At 44.2% G+C, this 20,848-nt stretch overlaps 1 protein-coding gene across 1 annotated transcript in view; it reads right to left on the bottom strand.

The window, feature by feature from the left end:
- Positions 1–20,848, bottom strand: part of SYTL1 (synaptotagmin like 1) — a 58,763-nt gene that overhangs the window by 24,027 nt on the left and 13,888 nt on the right. Inside the window, exons 2-5 of the mRNA XM_042440368.1 lie at positions 10,642–11,031; positions 3,678–3,826; positions 2,224–2,323; positions 722–773 (exon numbers count right to left, since the gene is read on the bottom strand). Of these exons, the coding sequence (XP_042296302.1) occupies positions 722–773; positions 2,224–2,323; positions 3,678–3,826; positions 10,642–10,799 (459 nt within the window). The 5' untranslated portion in view covers positions 10,800–11,031. The remainder of the gene's footprint in view (positions 1–721; positions 774–2,223; positions 2,324–3,677; positions 3,827–10,641; positions 11,032–20,848) is intronic.

Raw genomic sequence — 20,848 nt, 5'->3', positions numbered from 1 at the left:
AAAGAAAGAAAGAAAGAAAGAAAGAAAGAAAGAAAGAAAGAAAGAAAGAAAGATGCCAGCTACAGATGCTGGCGAAACGTCAGAAAGAAACTCTGCTAGAACATGGCCACATAACCCAAAAAACCCACAAAAAACCAAAGCATTCCATGTTTGAAGTATGCTAGCGGCATGTTCTAGGATCTTGCAAGAAAGTACTAGAAGGCACACACAGACAAAGCCCCAATGACCAAAAGGGCCAAGCTTATTTGGGAGTTTGGCATTTGTCCTTTCATAAAAGGAAAATGTAGCAGAACTTGGAAAAGTTACTTTTTGCATGATCCCCAAGCTGGTAGAGAATTCAAAAGAAGAGTTTTATCGCATGAGAAAAGAAAGCCAAAAGAGAGTGAGAGAGTAACTCCTTTCTCTGTGCCTCTCTTAATGTTGTCTTAGCACTTCTGTTCTTTTCCTGAGGGAGACAGCCATAAAAGCTGTGCCTTGTGTCAAATGGATTTTTCCAGTGTGACAAAACACACACTTTTACAACTGTCTCTCTCTGGAAGAGAACGAACGTGCTACGACATCATGCGGCGAGGCATGGAGACAACCACTACTCTGCCGTTCCATTTCAGCTTTCTTTTTCCATGTGACAAGGCTCTGAGGTTTGAAACACAGTGTGCATGTGTGTGTATGAGGAGGTGTTGATGTTTCATTGAGGCTCACAGCATCAATGAATCCGCCTCACCTCGGTCTCTTCTGGCCAGGGTGGCCGAGGAGCAGCAGTCTCACTGAAAAGCCTAGGAAGAAACAGAGAGACCATTACTCTTCTGTGGCAAGTTGTTTGATTCATAAGAACAAGTTTAATTTTCTGCTAGATCCCCTCAGCCCTTACAGGTCATGATTATGACCCATTTCACACATTGCAAAAGGATAACAAAACTGTGCTAGTTCCAATATATTTGGTATTGAAATGCTGGTTAAGAATAAGTTGCACACATAGCTCTGTTTTCCAATACAGTGGAATAGCCAGAGATCCAGGAGAGAACTCCTGACCTCCAGCATCTTTCACCCAAAGTGGTTGCTTTACTTTGCTTAATGGCAGAGCCAGCTCTAGAACAAGAGAATGCAAATCTGCTTCACATTTTGTGCAACACTTTGAATATATGAAGTTATCTAACTACCATGCTGCTTCTTTATCATTTCTCCTCCAGTACCTGAATTCCAGTGGCTTACAAAGGATATCAACAAGTGAAACAATGGAAAAGGAACAAAGCTTGGTGAACAAACAAGCAAAGCAACAGAACCTCCCCAAGATATGAGGCCCATAACTTGGAGGTTCTAAACATATATAATCTCTACACTGCCCTGGGTCTGAGACCACTTTGCAATAAAGAAAGAAGCCAATGTGCCATCAGGTGTGCATCTGCATTGCAGAAATAAAACAGTCTGACACCACTTTAACTTCAATGGCTCAATGCTCTGGAATGCTGGTGTTTGTAGTTTGGCAAGGCATCAGAACGCTCTGAGAGGGGAGGCTAAACATCTCACAGAATTTCCAGTCCTAGAATTCCATAGCACTGAGCCATGACAGTTAAAGTGGTGTCAAACTGCATTATTTCTGCAGTGCAGAGGCAGCCCAGGAGTCATGGAGATATTTGGCAAGATTACCAGGACCTGTAGTAGTCCTACTGGTGCTTGATGGACTCCTGGTGAACTGTTTAAACCACATACACATTCAAGTCTGGGCAGACCTAAAGAGAACAACTTGGACTCTGGGGGTTTTGCTGGTTAAATTGGCTACATGAGTCACTGGTCACACCTTTTTAGCCACAGCCCTGCATCTGGGCTTCTGTGACTACAAGATTCTGTAAGATCTTGTTCAGCAATCTCCACCACGTCATTTTAAACTCTTCTGACTTAGCATCCTCAAGTAATTCTTCCTCACTGTAACTTAGGGGATGCTACCTTTACTAGAAACAGTCCCTAGCTTTCAGCTCTTTGCAAAGCTTGGAACAGGCACTTTCTTGGACTACAAATGCCAAATTCCCCGACTTGTCATGGCTTCTGCCCATGATGGTTGAAGGATTCTGAGAGATGTAGTCCAAATAAATACCTTGTCTAATCTTTGGCTATTTGACATCTTCCTGGAGGAGCTGGCATTTCCAGACATTTAAAAAAACAAAACCAAACACACACACACACACACACACTCAATCATTTTGGTATCCAAAAAGCAATGCTTCTCACCCATCTGTAGCATCTGGCATGTCCTCCTCCTCAGCTGTGGGTTCGCTGATCACCTCCAAATCTCCCAGGCTAGTTCGCTGATTCAGTTCCCATTCACCTGCTTTATTATGGGGAAAGATGTATCACATTATTATTTTTAAACTTTCTATTATTTCTGCACTGCAGAAATAATCCAGTTTGACACCATTTTCACTCAATGGCTCAATGGCTCAATGCGATGGAATTCTGGGGTTTGTAGTTTGTTGTAGCAACAGAGCTCTCTGACACAGAAGGCTAAACTGTAGTACACGCTCTGGTAACCTCTCGCTTGGACTTCTGCAACGCGCTCTACATGGGGCAACCCTTGTACCATACCCGGAAGCTGCAACTAGTGCAGAATATGGCAGCCCAACTGGTCACTAGCACATCCAGGGCCAGTCATATAACAGCAGTGCTTAAGGATTTGCACTGGCTGCCTATTCGCTTCCGGGCACAATACAAGATATTGGTAATTACCTATAAAGCCCTAAATGGCTTGGGCCCAGGGTACCTTGAGGACCACCTCTCTCCATACAATCCGCCCCGCACTCTCAGAACATCTGGGCAGCAACTGTTAAGGGTTCCAGGGGCCAGATTAGTTTCCACTTCTAGGAGGGCCTTTACCACCTTGGCCCCCAACCTCTGGAACTCTCTGCCCATTGAGCTCCGCTCAGCCACCTCCCTGGCCCAGTTTAAAAAGGGGCTGAAGACTTTTTTATTCAAGCAGGCATACCCCTGATGTGCGCCCCGAACAACCCCACCCTCTTCTTTTCGTCAGCAATGGCAAGCTGGCTGGAGCTGTTTTATTGTTATTTTAATTGAATGTATATTTTATAGTGTGTTTTATTGTATTGTGTTGTATTTGTGAAATGTTGTACACCGCCCTGATTTTGTAGAAGGGCGGTATATAAATAAAGCTTTTATTATTTATTATTTAAATGTCCCACAAAACTATAATTCTTAGAATTCAACAGGACTGAGCTATGGCAGTTATGAATGCTGTCAAACTGGATTATTCCTGCAGTGTGGATGCAGCCTATGGCAACATAACAGATAAATACACAGTGGATCTTTGTTATCCACTGGGGTTTGGTTCCAGGAACCCCGTGAATAACAAAATCCGTGTATGCTCAAGTCCCATTAAATACAATGGCATAGCAAAATGGTGTCCCTTACATAAAATCGAAAAATCAAGGTTTGATACTTGAAATGTATACCTTTTAAAAAAAATTTTTAAAGCCATGGATGCTTGAATCCATGTATAAAAAGTCCGTGTATAAGGAGGGCCAACTGTAATTGAGTACATTTCTGCCATACATATTTAAAAAGTTAGTTACTTCCCAGAAAAAGCTACAGCATATATTCTACATTACATGATGACTGCTATTCAAAGAAGGTTAACTTCACTTCCAGCTGTGAAAGAGCCTCATGATTACCTTTGGGCTTTTTCTTCCGGCGGATTGAAGCCCGGACAATGTCTGCACCAAAGTGATTATGGCGGTGCCGCTTGGCCCGAACATCACAGAACCAGTCCCCGGATAAGATCTTCAGCCAGCTGGGATCTGAGACAGACTCACGCAGTTTGCTTGAGACCATGGGAATAGAGAGAAACCAAAGTTAGATTGTGCTCCCCACAAGCAGAATCTCTGTCAGCAGTTCCAGCTGACAGAAAACCCCACTGAATGCTCAGTCAGGGTGCATATTCACTGCAGAAATAATGCAGTTTGACACTATTTTAACTTCATGCTATAGAATCCTGGGATTTGTAAGATTTTATTTCATTTCATTTCATTTTGGAGGCACCAACACTTTCTGGCAGTGAAGATCAAAGACCTTGCAAACTACAAATCCAGGTTTCTGTAAAATGGAGCTACCACACTTAAAGTGGCATCAAACTGTATTATTTCCACAGTGTAGATGCACATGAGAGGCTAAATCGCTCACAGAATCCCATAGCATTGAGCTGCAACAGTTAAAGCAGTGTCCAAGTGCATTCATTTTGTAGTGTAGATGCCGCCTCAGTCTCCTAATTCATATATACTAGGGAGAGGAAATCCATGCTTCCCCAGATGATGGCGGCTCCCCCATTGTCACAAACCTGGATAACATTGCTAATGATCATGAGTATAATTCCATATCTGCAAGGCTGGAGGTTCCCCAGTTCTGCATCCAAACAATAACTCAGCTCTCTTAGTGTCAATCTTTTTGTAGCCAAAAGGGGGCACATACAAAAAAAGAGGTATCAGTAAGTTTGGGGGAAGTCTGGGTTTGCAGAAACACCCTTTAAGAAAATAAACCCAGTGTGGAGGAATTGCAAAGCTTCCCAATGGGAGCTCAGCATGCTTAATGGTTATACAGTATATTGTTCCCTGACTGTCAGGAGACAGAGGACCTTACCACACAGGGCACAGAAGTAGGGTCAGTGCGCATTGGTCGATGCATATTTGTGTTATATCGCTTTGGTGTTTCACACCTGTGAGCTCAGAATACATATTGACCAATGCGATATAACGTGAATACGCTTTGGCCAATGCGTATTCACAGTGGGGTGCCAAACTGAAGGCAGCCGGCTCCTCCGTTTTGCGAGTCCGCAAAATTAGTGGATTCACGGGATCCGTATTGATAGCCAGTGTGAAACCTCTGCTGCTTTGGCTGGTGTGTACATCCAATCCGCTGGTTCTCCTGAAGACCACCGGGTTACAAATTTCCCATGATGCTGCGCTAGAATTTCCCCCATCTCCTTCCGTTGGCCCTTTCCCCTTTCAGGACAACCGCCGGAGCTGGGGAGCGATTTTTCCACTCAACGAGATAAAGCAGAAACCTTTTGTGTCGGGGGGGGGGAGGGAATGGGAATGTATATGTGTGTATATATGTATATGTATGTGTGTGTATATATACACACACACACACACACACGTGTGTGTGTTAGCATATACATGCAGCATTACACTTTCGGCTGCTCCACAGTTTGTGTGTGTGTGTGAGTGTGTGTGTATGTATATGTGTGTATATATATATATATGTACACATATAAATGTACACATATAAATTCGGCTTCACACTTTTGGCAGTACCACTATGTGTATATGTGTGTATATACACACACACATATATACAAACACTCAAGCAGACAGATGTGTGTGTACACATATAAATACGGCATCACACTTTTTGCTGTGGCACAGTGTGTTCTTGTATATATGTGTGTGTGTTTGTGTGTGTGTGTGTATATATATATATGTATATGTGTGTATGTGTATGTGTGTGTGTGTGTGTGTGTGTGTATAAACACTCATACAGACAAATGTGTGTGTACACATAAAAAGGCATCACACTTTTGGCTGTATCACTATGTGTATATGTGTGTATATTTATATATATGTATAATGGCTTGGGCCCAGGGTACTTGGAGGACCGCCTCTCCCCATATAATCTGCCCCGCACTCTCAGATCGGTCGGGAAGCATCTGTTGAGGGTTCCTAAGGCGAAATATATCTCGTCTTTGCAAAGGGCATTCTCCTTCTCGGCCCCGCAGACTTGGAACTCCCTTCCTGACAAGCTCCGCTCCGTCGCCTCTCTTGATCTTTTTAGGAAGAAACTAAAGACCTTTCTCTTCCGACAAGCTTTCCCCCATATGTCCTGATGTTATGCAGTTCTCCCCCCTGATATACAACTGTTTATCCAGCTAGTTTTTATGTGTGTGTTTTAAGTGGTTGTATGTTTTATAGTTTTTTAAATTGCATTGGGATGTTTTAACATGTTGTTGGTGATACTTGTTAGTTAAATGTTATATTGTATCACTTTTGTTGTACACAGCTGTGATCGAATTTGGAATTTGGAATAGCGGTATATACATAAAATATTATTATTATTATTATTATTATTATTATTATTATTATTATTATTATTATTGTGTGTGTGTGTGTGTGTGTGTATAAACACTCATACAGACAAATGTGTGTGTACACATAAAAAAGGCATCTCACTTTTGACTGTACCACTATGTGTATATATATAAGTATGTATGTATGTTTTTATGTGTGTGCATATATATATCTTTGTTTGTTGTTGTTATAGAATGTTCCACTTCAGTTTCTCAAAGAAATACAACCTTCCTTGTTTCTCACAGTTTTGGCAATTATATCCTCACCAGCTCTCCTCCTGCGACTCTCTTCCTTCTCTTCCATACACACACACGCACGCACACACAGATGGTGCATACCCCTTTCGTAAGTGGCTAAAGGCAGCAATTCTCGCGATATTACACGCTAAACAGTGACCTCATTCTTCACCCCAGAAGTTCAAAATGTTGCGCCCCGTTCAGAGCCCCACAGAGCATGCGCAAGCCTGCCGATGCAAATCGGCCAATACACATTGTATTGGGCTGGTGTGGTAATCCAATCTGCACTTGCCCCACTTTGCCTGAATACGCATTGGCCGATTCGCAAAACCTCGATTCAGAAGGCCGCCCAGGTGTGAAACAACAATGCGATATGACGCAAATACGAATCAGCAAAGCGTATTCAGAGAGCGCGGGTGTGAATGAACGATGCGATATAATGTGAATACGCATCAACCAATGCGCACTGACCCTACTTCTGTGCCCTGTGTGGTAAGGTCCAGAGAGAAAGGCAAGCAAAAGGAAAAAGTAAGACTCAAACTGCACTATTTCCAGAAGAGCCTGGCTGGTTAACATTTTGTTGCAGATCCTACAGTACTTGCCCTACTGTATTTGCAATTACTCGAAAGTGCAGAACTATTTCAGCTTGCTCCGATGAAACAGCTTGGAAAGCTATAAAAAATGAATTCCACACAATGCCTGTATAAAGAGAATGCAGTGTGACAGAAATATTTTCTCCCCAAAATTAGTCCTGCCTTTTCAAGCAAAATGCTCATGGCTTACAAAGTAGCACTGCCCCAAGTAAAGACTGTGCACTCTTTTGTTAAGAGATTTCAGGCTAGGATAGCCAACTGGACGGAAGGCAGAAATATAAAAACCAGATTGGTCAAAAAAATTTTGTTTGGCTTTGCATTGCTTTGGGGCTACCTGCCAAAAACAACAACAACAGAGAGAACCAGTGAGTTATTTCCTCCCCAGCTGTCTATTATTTTAGATGTACGCCTGATGTGTATAAATAGAAAGAATGTGTGCCAGGCTTTGCCTCCACAAGAACAATTGCCTCCATATCTAGAATGACCTATCAAAAATTAAAGTTAACCAGAAACATTCTGGCTTGATATTGGGGAGGACTTGGGCTGCATCTGCACTGCAGAAATAATCCAGTTTGACACCACTTTAACTGGCATGGCTCCACGCTATGGATTCTGAACATTGGAGGTTTGTGAGATAGTAAGCCTGCTCTGTCAGAGAGCTCTGGCACCACAAACAAACTATAATTCCCAGAATTGCAAAGCACTGAGCCATGACAGTTGAAGTGGTAATACACTGGATTATTCCTGCAATGCAGAGGCAGCCAGGGAGAGAGAAAAGTGCTGCCAAACTATACCACCTTTCTTTTCTTCCACTAGCATCACCTAACCAGAGATGTAGCAATATTTCTTCCAGTTGTATCATATCAGGGTGGCCTTACTTTTTTTTAACCCTGAACACGCCTTAGAACTGCATTTTTAGAAAACAGTCACCCTTTTGGGCTGTTTCAGCAGTATATTCTTGCAAAGCAGGGAATGGAACTAGATGCGGGTGCCTAGATGGTGTATATCATCGCCCAATATAATTCTATATGTTTTGATGTTCATTGTTGATTTGTTTTTGTTCCCCTACACAACCCATGGGGAAAGTAGGTAAGAAATAAGTTGTAGTGGTTCCCCAGCTCAGCCATGGAAACCCACTGGATGACCTTAGGGCAAGTCCCACTCTCTCAGCCTCAGAGGATGGCCATGGTAAACCCTCTCTGAAGAAATTTGCAGAGGAATGCATATGACAGAGCTGGCATAATTCGAAAATGACTTGAAGGCACACAAAAGCAACAACAACAAGTAGTAGCAGTAGCAATAGCAGTAGCAGTAGTAGTTGTATTCTGAAAAGATTTCAGGTTTTCCAGAAATGACATTCTCTAGCCGATGGCACTGTAAGGGATGCCTTGGCCAGGTGGGCAGGCAATGGCAGAGAGTTGCAAGCACCAGGCTGTGAAAAGGTCATTATAGATACAGTACCTGTTTCAATAATTTATACAACACTGCTTGCATTTTATATATGGATGGACTTCCCTAACTCAGATTTTCTACCTAACACACACATCCTAATTGAATCCCAGGATAGTTTTTGAGCTGATCTGCTGAGTATTGGGAGCATTAAATCATTTCCTTAGACCAGAGGAAGAAGGGCCCAGAGGTCAGTGGCAGACCACAAGCTCTGCATGCAGAATTTTGTAGGTTTAATTATGGACATCTCATAAGTACCGCTTATAAATTTAAAAAAAATTATTTGCCGCCCAAAGACAATTTTGGGCTACATGAACCAGTGGTCTGATGTGCTTCTTATGTTGCTTCTGTTGAAGCATTTGCACGTAGCACCCTCTTCTTCCTTCATTTCAAAGTCATCTAAAAATCTGAAGTCAGATACAGTATCTTTTTATACACTCAGGGTGGGTTTGTAACACAGCATTAGACCATTACTTTTGCATGCAGAATATCCCAGGCCAATCCCTGACTAAAAGTGATCAAGTATTGGAAAAGACCCCAGACAACTATTGCTAGTCAGGAGAGACAGTGTTGCTCTAGAGCAGTGGTTCTCAACCTGTGCTCTGTGGAGCCCTTAGAGCTCCGTGAGTCAAAAAGTTTGGGTACCCTTGATCTAAAGACATAAATTACCCTGGTTTAAGGCACCTTCCTATATTCCTTTGGGCAGAGATAAGTAGAAGGTAAATTGAGTCCGTTGTTCGATATCTGGGTGACTGAAGTAGCTCTGGAAGGAATCAGCAGTTGATTCTGGTCTATGAGGGAATTGACCCAGCTCCATCAGGGCTAGCCTGGAAGAAGAGACTCCTCCCTCCATAACTGTCATCTTCCAGCCTATGAGGGAGTTGACCAGGCAGGGCCAGCTCCATCAGGGCTAGCCTGGAAGAAGAGACTCCTTCCTCCATAACTGTCATCTTCCAGTCTGCAAGGGAGCTGATCAGTCAGGCCCAGCTCCATCAGGGCTAGCCTGAAGGAAGAGACTCCTCCCTCCATAACTGTCATCTTCCGGCCTATGAGGGAGTTGACCAGGCAGGTCCAGTTCCATCAGGGCTAGCCTGGAAGAAGAGACTCCTCCCTCCATAACTGTCATCTTCCAACCTGTGAGGGAGTTGATCAGGCAGGCCTAGCTCCATTAGGGCTAGCCTGGAAGATGAGACTCCTCCCTCCATAACTGCCATCCTCCGGCCTGTGAGGGAGTTGACCAGGCAGGCCCAGCTCCATCAGGGCTAGCCTGGGAGAAGAAACTCCTCCCTCCATAACTGTCATCTTCCGGCCTGCGAGGGAGTTGACCAGGCAGGCCCAGCTCCATCAGGGCTATTCTGAAGAAGAAGAGCCCTCCCTCCGGTCCATCTGCCTTGGTTCAGGCCTCAGAGGGAGAGAAGAATGCTGGACCTGATTCCCTCCCCCCCTCACCATTCCCTTCTCCTTTTGTGTCGTGTCTTTTAGATTGTAAGCCCGAGGGCAGGGAACCGTCTATTATCCCCTCTGTTGTAAGCTGCCTGGATTCCCAGTGATTGGGCGGCATATAAATAAATCCTATTATTATTATTATTATTATTATTATTATTATTATTATTCCCAATTGTCTAACAGCAGCAATTCCTAAATTATAAGTCATTGAAAAAAGAATAGCTGGAAAGAGTCCAAACTGGATGACTGTGTGGGGAAAAAACTTGTGAGCTGGCTTGTAGTGCTAATCACAAATTCTTAGGTTGAGGACATGCTCAGAGACACCCTGCTCTTTGTCTCCTAGCATATGTCTCCAGTCATTGGATTTTAGGTAAGAAACATAGGGAACCATCTTAAAGTGAGGTCAGGCCATTGGTCCATCTAAGCTGGTATTGTCTTCACTAAGGGACAGAGGATCTCTGTGATTTCTGGTATGAATTTTCCTCCAGACCTACAGGGCTGTAGTGCCAGAAACTAAATCAGGGGCTGCCTACATGCAAAACACATGTTCTAACAGTGGATTCTAACCTTTGGTCTTCCATTTCTTTTGGACTTCAGATTCCAGAAGTCCCAGCCAACTTGGCCCACAGTATTGAATTACGGGAGCTAAAGGGCAAAACATATGTTGGACCAGAGGTTGGGAACCACTGTTCTAGTCAAAAAAGAAAGGCGATCTCACAAGCTTGCCATCTGCCCAACACCTGTCTCAGCCCATATTTGTTGGGACTATCACCACAGGGCTGGCTCTCCCACCTGATTCGTCCTTCTTCTGACATCCGGAGCTGTGAGTCCCTCCTTAGCACCTCCGCAATAGCATTCTGCTCATCCTCTGTCAAGAAGCTGAGGTCCAGCAAAGCATCCATGCTGATGTCTTCATCCATGGGAAGTGATCTGACAGGAGTCAATACCATGCAAATCTGGATAGTGCAACTTTTCTTAAAGGCCTCTCAGGTGTGATCTGTTAGCACATTGTCCCTCTACGCTGAATATCAAGGTTCACCCAAAAGACAAGAATCATTGACCTCTTTGTTTCCATGAGTAAGAATACTGCTTTCAGGAGGGAAGACTTCAAATGCTATGTGTTACTACTTAGGCAATTATTCTCCATTCTGATCAACTTTTAGGAGATAAGGAAGCAGCATGCTGAAAGAAAGAAAGAAAATGGCAGGAAATGAACAATTTTCACATCAAATGCACCTTGTCAAACACAACACATTTTTGATATCTTTTCATTTTAAGCCAATTTAACAGTCATCCAAAGAAACTTGAAAACTGTAGATTGGCAGAAGGGCACTGAGAAATTCATCAAAAATCCCTCCTCCAAGGCGAATACTCCCTTAGATCCAACAGAAACTATAGGGGAAGAACCATAATGCAGTGGTTGAGGCATAGATTCCAGTTTCAATCCTTGGCATTTTTCAGCTAAGTAGGATAAGGTAGCAGCTGATGGAGAGAGATCTCTGCCTCAGACTCAGAAGAGGAAAGCCACAACCAGTCATGATAGACTAAACATGGGAAAGAGTTTTGTTCTAAGGCCACACTACTCTGGGACCAAACCAATAGACAGGATGACATGGAAGGCATGACCTCTCCACAAGCCATACTTCTCATTGGGTGTCACCTAGGCAATTCCTGGTATCATCCCCAACCTACCCCAGGCAGAGAGAATGGTCTGCATGTCTCTGCACAGAGATTACGCTTGCTATCTTTGGTCTAACGCCAGGCATAACAAAACCATTCCTCCCCAACAATGCTGTCATTTCCAACAGTGAATAAAAGCAAAGAGGATGAAGAAGAAGAATCCTACTTCTATCTCCATATGAGATCAGACGCACCAAGAACATTCTCAGTGCAGACAGAAGGCACCACTTTCATGTGCTGGATGTTCCCCTTCCTTGGGTTTCACAATATTGATGTAACTGACTTAGATTAAAATAGTTACCTAGGGTTCTAGCAACTTATGAGTATGGTAAATTATCCAGCTACAATTAAAGTTTAATTGGGATCAAATTCAAAAAATGGAGCAGTATCAAATTACTTGTTTGGCAAAATACTGGGGAAAGGACTCCTTGGTGTCTGAAGCATCTAAAGAACAAAAAGTACCTTAAAGAAGAGGCAAAGTACAATACGGTACAACACATTCAGCAGGGTGCCACTGCAAATTGTGCATCACCCACTGCAGCCAAAGAAAAATACACAGCCAAAACAGAAATGTTCTACTAGTTTTCTTGCCCCAAATCTGGATTATATCCACAGACCGATTATTGGAGGGATATGCATAGGGTGCACATTTTATGCATTCCCCCCCCCCAAAAAAAATAAACTGCATTCTGCAAAAATCTGTATATTCTACTGTACAAGTACAGAGGCAAATAAATAGAAATATAGTGCATTTGACCTTAGTGAGTGGGAAAGAAGGTAACCAGGTGACCTGCATGCTCTCTCACTCTTCTGTCCAAGTGCTAACTGGGATGGACAAATTCAAGACCGCTGCACTGCCTTCTGATGGTTCTTTGACTTTTAAAAAAGCATAGACCTTCAAACAAAGAAATCCTTCAGACAGAGGATTATCTTCTCTACTGTGCATGGATTCATATGATTACTTTTGCATGTGTTCACCCCCTAAGTGCATCCTGTTTGTACACTAATTCCCATTTTTATATGCATCAACCCTGCCACGTATATGTATATCGTACCTCAATATACAGTTAAAGGCATTTTCATCACAAAATATGCTTTCCTAAGCATAGTCTTCCGATACATTTTTGGAGGTGAGAAATGTCATAGCATTTGGGGAATGTGAATGTCAGTAGATACCTATGCACCAATCTACACATTAGTCTGAGCAGAAATTATTATTAATATTATCTGCTTAATGTCCTTTATTACCAAATCACAAGGCAGTATCTAAAATCGTTAAAACAACTGTTAATAAAATACAAACCACAATTAAACCAATCTATTGAAGTCAGTAAACAAATTATTATTTACCATACATGAAAACATCAAAGTTGGATACTTGTTTAGTGCAGATGAGATCAATTGGTATCAGAATTCACAAAGTGTACATTTCATGCACCCTAAAAGGAACCAGCCAGGAATTGTGCAGAGTAGCCATTGTCACAGTAGGGAGAATGTGGCCCTACTGAAAGGAATGCAATTCCCATCAGTCCTACCCAGCAAGTATTGCCAGTTCAAGATTATCCCAGCCCCTGAGATTTCTAAAACAAAACCTGAGACCTTCAGCCTATCCCTGGTGATGTCATTAAGCATCATGCACTAAATACCAATTACAGTTACTCACAGCTTGTCATTCAAACATGGAGATTTTTAGAGCTCTTGCAGCTCAGTTCCGACATGAGTGCAGGTCTAATGATTCGGATTCACGTCATAACGTGAATGTGTTTTCAGACGCGATTCCTTTCTATGGGAGCTCCTTCCGTGGGGCTTCCGCAGTGATTCCAAAGTGTCCCCTCATTTTGGTAAAATCGGAAAAAAGGGGAATTCACAGAATTCGCTTTGAAGCTCACTTCGATTTCACTTCGAATTGGTATGGTGTGGAAAACCATTCCGATGTCACCCCCCTTGGCCCCCTGCGTCCTGCTCCTTCATCACCCTCCTCCTCCTGCATCCCCATCTCCCCCTCTGACACCTATCCCATCATCCCCTGCTGCTCCTGCATCCCCATCTCCCCCTCTGACACCCTGACACCTATCCGATCATCCCCTGCTGCTTCTGCAACCCCATCTCCCCCTCTGACACCTTGCTACCTATCCCATCATCCCCTGCTATCCCTGCATCCCCATCTCCCCCTTCTGACACCCTGCCACCTATCCCATCATCCCCTGCTGCTCCTGCATCCCCATCTCGCCCCCTCTGACACCCTGCAACCTATCCCATCATCCCCTGCTGTTCCTGTATCCCCATCTCGCCCCTCTGATGCTTATCCCATCATCCCCTGCTGCTCCTGCATCCCCATCTCACCCCCTCTGATGCCTATCCCATCATCCCCTGCTGCTCCTGCATCCCCATCTTGCCCCCTCTGACACCTATCCCATCATCCCCTGCTGCTCCTGCATCCCCATCTCGCCCCCTCTGACACCTATCCCACCATCCCCTGCTGCTCCTGCATCCCCATCTCGCCCCCTCTGCCACCCTGCCACCTACCCCATCATCCTCTGCTGCTCCTGCATCCCAATCTCACCTCCTCTGCCAACTATCCCATCATTCCCTGACTGCTCCTTCATCCCATTGAAGGATGACAGCTAAGGAGGGGGCAGGAAAGGATGACAGCGTTCAGAGCCCCATTGAGCATGCGCAAGGTTGCCGATTAGAATCGTTGAACCCTCAAAATATGCTCCAGTGTGGTAATACAATGTGCACTCACCCTGCTTTGCTTGAATCCGCATCACGTGACTTGCTTGGAACAGAACTGATTTCGCTTCTTCCTCAAGTCGGAAGGGCAATGGAAAGGCAACCAGGTGTGGTAAAACATCACGTTTTAACGTGAATTCGCATTGCTAGACAGGAGTGACTCCAGATCTGGTGTGAAAAAACATCACCTTTCACGTTGCTAGAACAGGAGTGATTGTGGATCTGAGCTGAAAAGGGCCATAGAGATATACCAAATATAACCAACATAAATGTGGTTGTTATTGCTCTCTGTAGCTCAGCCCTCTGGGATTTTTCAGCTTTTGACTGCACATTTCAATACATTTGCTGTCCTGACATTTTAATTCTTTGTTATTGCTGTTGCTCCTGCTGCTGAGTCCTGATAGTGATTGATACACAATTCACAACAAAATTATTGCAATGTATCCTCACCTCTTAGCACAACACATCTGAAATCTATGTCTCTTTATTAAACAATGTTCAAGGTTATGTTGACAGTGGTGGTAGGTGGCTTCCTTGTCCATCAGATAGTGCATCCACTTTGGGATTTAGTCCAAGCTAAAAAGAGCTACTTCAGGTGCTGTAGTCTATCCCCCAAGTATCCCACAACTGCTTGGCCAATATATTGGCTAGAAAATTTGGGGCATCGTAATCTAAAAAAGTAAGTTTCCAAGGTTTTCATTCAACATCTCATGGCACTGAACTTGCTTAAGTCTTTGTTGGGCTGCTCTTTAGCAGTTTTACTTTTGTGGGGTGAAGTGTTGCATATACACATTTGCGGCTTTGACTTTTGTGGATCCTATTATTCACAGATTTGATTAACATGTTATCTCCAGGAATCTCTGGGTCCTCCAAAATGGCTCTGCCAGAGGTTGACCATAGAGTCATGCTGGAAGACCATGAGATTCATAGAAAAAAGCTTTCTCTAGCCATTTGTAGGTCCTCCAGTGTAATTCTAGGGACCTTATCACACGTGGGGGGTTTGCAGCTCAGATCTGCAGTCACTCCTGTTCTAGCAATGCAAAGTGTGATGTTTTGTCACACCAGACCCAGAGTCACTCATGTCTAGCAATGCGAATTAAGGTTAAAACATGATGTTTTACCACACCTGGTTGCCTTTCTGTTGCCTTTCCGAATTGAGGGGGAAGCGAAGTCAGTTCTATTCCAAGCAAGTCACATGATGCGGATTCAAGCAAAGCGGAATGAGTGCACATTGTATTACCACACCGGAGGGTTCAACGATTCGAATCAGCCCCCTTGCACATGCTCAGTGGGGCTCTGGATGCTGTCCTCCTTCCCTGCCCCCTCCTTAGCTGTCATCCTTCATGGGGTGAAGAAGCAGTCAGGGGATGATGGGATAGCTCATTGGAGGTCCCTGGGGCCAGGATTGGGATGCAGAAGAAGGCAGGGGATGATGGGATAGCTCACTGGGGGTCGCTGGAGCCAGGATCGGGATGCAGGAGAAGGCAGGGGATGATGGGATAGCTTGCTGGGGGTCCCTGGGGCCAGGATTGGGATGCAGGAGAAGGCAGGGGATGATGGGATGGGTTGCAGGGTGGCAGAGGGGGTGAGATGGCATGAAGGAGGAGGAGGGGGATGACGGAGCAGGATGCAGGGGGCCAAGGGGGGGGGTGACATCGGAGTGGTTTTCCACACCAGATCAATCCGCAGTGCAATCGAAGTGAGCCTGGAAGCAAATTCTGTGAAATCACTTTTTTTCCCGGTTTTACCAAAATGAGGGGTCACTTTGGAATCACCGCGGAAGCACCTCGCAAGGAGCTCCCATAGAAAGGAATGGCGTCTGATAACACATTCACTTTACGATGTGAATGCACATTGTTGGAAGTGCAGTCACGTTGGAACTGAGCCGGAAAATCTCCAAAAAGCTCCATGTGATATACTCCTAGGTTAACCTCTTCCAGAGAGTTGCACTGGAGGGCCTAGAGATGAAAAAATAGGGTGTTTTTTTGTTTGTTTGTTTGCAGTTTTTCCACTTTCACAAGGGTCCTGTGCCTCTAATCTCAGTGAACATGGAGGACCCACTGTAATTTCTTTTTTTGTTTGTTTGTTTAATTAAAAAAAACCACGACCATGCCAGTCTGCCTCTTGTTTCTCAGTAGCTCTGTTATTGCTTCATATCTGTTGGCACTCATCACCTGCCTTTTTTTAATTAAAGGGAGTGTGCTATCCAAAAGTAGGCCAGAGCTCAGGAAAGTTACTCATTTGAAATACAACTCCCAGAATCTTCCAGCCACCATGAACAGTGGACATTTCTGCAATGGCTACAGTTGGTCTCACCTGGTGTGGATGCTCAGAAGGGGCTGCAGCGTGGTGGCCTGCCCAACCCAGCCCAGCCCTGCCCTCCCTCCTGCTGCCTCACTGGTTTGCCCAGCAGTCAGCAAACTGGCCATCACCCAGCCAGACTGCTGCCCAGGTGGGCAATGCTGCACCCTCCAGAGGACTCATTTTGGATCTTACCCAGCAGCCATGCCAGAGTCTGAACAGAAAGCAATGCCCCCCAGCAGTGGTCACTGCCAAGTAGGGTGATGCTGTGTTCTCTGGAGTGCCTAGCTAGGGTCCACTGCAGCTGCAAGGCAAGCAAGAAAGTGAAGCAATGTCCTTTCTCACTTGCCCAGCAACTGCAGCAGTCCCACCAGGTGTACCCTCTGGATACCAAAATCCATGGATGCTCAAATCTCATTATGCACATCAGTAAGACAGCGTCCCTTGTATAAAATGGTAAAATCAAGATTTGCTTTTTGGATTTTTTTTTTTTTCATATTTTCAAGCCGTTGATGGTTGAATCCATGGATAAGGAATCCGTGGATAAGGAGAGACAACTGTATTAGGAGAACTTCTAAAATCAGGGGAGAGATCAGGAAAGTTACAACTCCCAGAATTTGGAGGGGACATCTCCAAATTGTCAAATTCTGGGCTGGCAAGTACAATCTGAATTTTCTGCCTTATGTCCAAAAAAAACTTGGAGCAAGTCTAAAGATGCCCACATAATCCTACAGCCACAAGAATATTTTAAAAATGTGTTTTAGAGCCTCGGAAAGTAAAGAACAATATTCTTTTTAAAAACCAGGATGTGGGTTTGCACTCCTGTTATCTTTAGTTTTTACCTTGTAAATTTGTTATTGTGTAGTAAGTCTCTACTTACCAGTGCACTTCCTGTGTCTGATGAAATGGCCCTTGAGCAGCTCATGTCACAATAAATGGGTAATTCATGACACAATAAACCAGTGGAGACATTTTCAAAAGAAACCAGTGGAGACATTTAACACATCACCTTTTCCACCTGTTGCCCCAATAATCCTACCACACTTGGGTATGGGAGTGGGTGTTTTTATCTAATCAGAAATAAATTTTACTGAGTTAAGTGGGGCTCGCTTTCAGGAAAGTTAAGCATAGCCTTATCCTTGTTGGCACCTCTTCATTGTCCTGATTTCCACAAGTCTCAAACATGAAACCTAAGGGCCCGAACAGACAGGCCAAAATAAAGCTGCTTCGGGTCACTTTGGGGTATGCTGTTTAAATAATGCATGCATCCAAAGAGATCAAAAACTGCACCAAAGCCATGCTCCAGTCCTAAGGGCTGCAGCATAGCTTTGGCGCAGCTTCTGGCCTCTTAAGATGCATGTGTCATTTGAACAGCATACCTCCCAAGTGCCCCGAAGCACCTTTATTTTGGCCTGTCTGTTCAGGCCCTAAGCCTAAGCCACATCAGCTCACCAGCTGCCATACATATGATTGCACAATGTGTCACTAGCTGCACATCAAATATCACAGAATGTGTTATTCAAGACAGAGATTCAAACAGTATCTGTTATCCAAGACAGATACTCTGTTTATCAGAAAGAGACAATCAGAGATTCACCTCTTATTTTAAAAAAAATATCCAAGTGTCCAGAAAGTTGGTATCACAGAGGAGAGTACAACTTTCCTGCAACTGGCCTGGACTAGAGTTTATTGGATGTTGTATTCTTTCACTGTGATGCCAATTTTTGTGAAATACTTCCTCCCTCCTTGCTGCCCACCAAGAAACAAAAACGTGAGATGTAGAAAACCCACTTTGATAGATCACAGGATGTATGTGGTTTGTGCATCTATATCAGGAGCGGATGGTGATGATGATAATATGTTTTATTCATTTATATCCCGCCTTTCTCCCAAGAATGAGACTCAAGGTGGCTGGCATCATTTTAAAAGCAAAACAGATTTTAAAACAATACAAAAAACTTTGATAAAATATAATAGAAAAGTTAATTACAAGGCAATTAAACAATATGTAACGTTAAAACGTGAATGTTAAAAAGTTTAAAATTAATTAACAGGTTATACAAACCATAAAACTGCATAGTGCATCATTAAAAGCCCACCCCCACTCAGTTGCTAAAAGTCTGGTGGCACAAGGATGTTTTCAGTTGCCAACAGAAGGAGAGTAAAGAGGTTGCCAACCTGGCCTCTGGAGGGACTGGGTTCCAAAGACTGTGAGTAACCCCTGAGAAGGCCCACTGAGAAGACTGTGTGAAGATCATTCCCATTCAATTAACCTCTGGGAATTAACAATTCCCATCATCCCTAATCAATGCATCTGGAGGTGGCTGGGGATAGGGAAAGATGGCTGAAAAAGAGAAAAGGAGAGTAGATGGATCTAAGCCAGCCTGGTGCTACTCATCATACATACCCAAGCTATGACTGCCACATATGGACACATCCACTATCTCATTATTTTCATCCTGAACCTTGCCAAGGACCAACATGAAGCACGATGGCATCCTTCCATGCAAGCATACACTTACATCCTGAGGGAAAAAAATTAAGGGACATTTTTTTTCTTTATTGCCGCCATAATCAGGGACACCTTACACAAACACAGCCTCTCTTTCCTTCCTCAGTAAGGTTTGGCTTACCCTGTTTTACCATGAAGCGTGACATGATAAGACAAGGTCCTGTGACTGCATCCTGGACTGTAGACCCTGCCCTGAACAGAAGGGATGGTTTTAGAAGACCTCCAAGGTAGCTTTCAACCTGATGATTCTAGAAGACATGGTGCCTGGACATTAATCAGAGCAGCTGCTTCTTCATTTAGAGATGGGGTCATGGGATGTATCAAGCCCCTTAACCTTGTTTTGAAAAGTGAAATGAAGTGTGAGAACTATGGTAGTAGTGACAAAATACCCATTGTGATATGTTAGTCAGAACAAAGCAGAGATTGGAAAAGCTACTCCTTGGACTACTAATCCTACAAACCCTCTGACCTTGGAGGGTTCTGAGAGCTGTATTCCCCATGTGGATGCTGGATGGGGAAGAAAGTGGATAGAAAGAAAATCAACGCATTTGAGATGAAGTGCTGGAGAAGAGAGCTAAGGGTACTGTGAGTAGCAAAAAAGACAAACCAATGGGTTCTAAAACAGATCACGCCTGCAAGCAAAGATAACTAAATTGAGGCTGTTGTACTTTGGCCATATCATGAGAAGGCACGACTCATTAGAAAAGATAATAATGCTAGAAAAGGTACAGGGCACTAGGAAGAGAGGAAGACCACATACCAGATGGATAGACTCAACCAAGGAGGCCAGGGCCCTGAAACTGCAGGAGCTGAATAGAGTGGTTAAAGATAGGGAGACTTGGGGCCCATTCAGACTACCTTTTAACCCAGTTCAGGATTCAAAATTTGCACGTGAAGTTCATATTGGGCCCGATTCTGTCACAATCCATGTCAAGGCTTGCACAAGGAAATGCCCCTTACCCCGGGGTATCCAGAATCGGGCTAAAATCTGTCTTTTCTCAAAAGACCCAGGTTCTGCGAAATATGAACTTGCCCTCGATCATGTTCGGGGCAAATTCAGGGAGGAATTAAGGTCAGAGGGTGGGCAGCGGTCAGAGCATTCCCTCCCCTCATCCGAGGGGAGGGGGAGGAAGAGGAGGAGGAGGAAAGAGCCGAAGGATGGAGACTGAGAGGAGGCAAAAGGGGAAATCAGGGTGACTTTTGGGCTGCAAAGGGCTGTAAGAGGGAGGGCAGGGGGGGAGTGGAGAAAGTAATAGAGGAGGAGGAGGAGGAAGGAGCCGTGGGAAGAAGGGAGCCATGGAGGGCATTCTCTAACAGAGCAGGAGGAGGAGGATGAAGGAGCCAGGGCATCTTGGGAGGGGAGGGTCGTAAGAAAAGAGGAGGAGGAGGATTGCCAAGGGAAATTGGGCTGCGGGGCCAAGCTGGAGGAGGGATGTAGGGAAATCAGGCTGTAAAATCAGGCTTTTATTTTTGACAATTTATGTGCATGATTTTTTTGGTGCTTGCTTGTGCTAATTTTATTTCCTCTTCCTCCTGGATTATTATTATTATTTGTGTTATATGAGGATGCTACAGTCAGAATGCCTGTGCTGCATTTCCCTTTTATTCCCAATTGATTCCATGGGCCAGTTGGAACTGACAGGTCACTCTCTCTCAGCCTCAGTGGAAGGCAATGCAAAGCTCCTCTAGCAGGAGGAAAAGGGTCAGTTCAGGTCAGGTCAAAGGCAGGGCATGAACAGAGCTCCCATCAGGCACCTTCCCCCCCCCCTTTTT

Source organism: Sceloporus undulatus, chromosome 9 (genome assembly GCF_019175285.1).
Source record: "Sceloporus undulatus isolate JIND9_A2432 ecotype Alabama chromosome 9, SceUnd_v1.1, whole genome shotgun sequence".
NCBI classification, from domain to species: domain Eukaryota; kingdom Metazoa; phylum Chordata; class Lepidosauria; order Squamata; family Phrynosomatidae; genus Sceloporus; species Sceloporus undulatus.
Note: the sequence above shows the minus strand (reverse complement) of the source record. Positions and strands in the feature narration are given on the sequence as shown.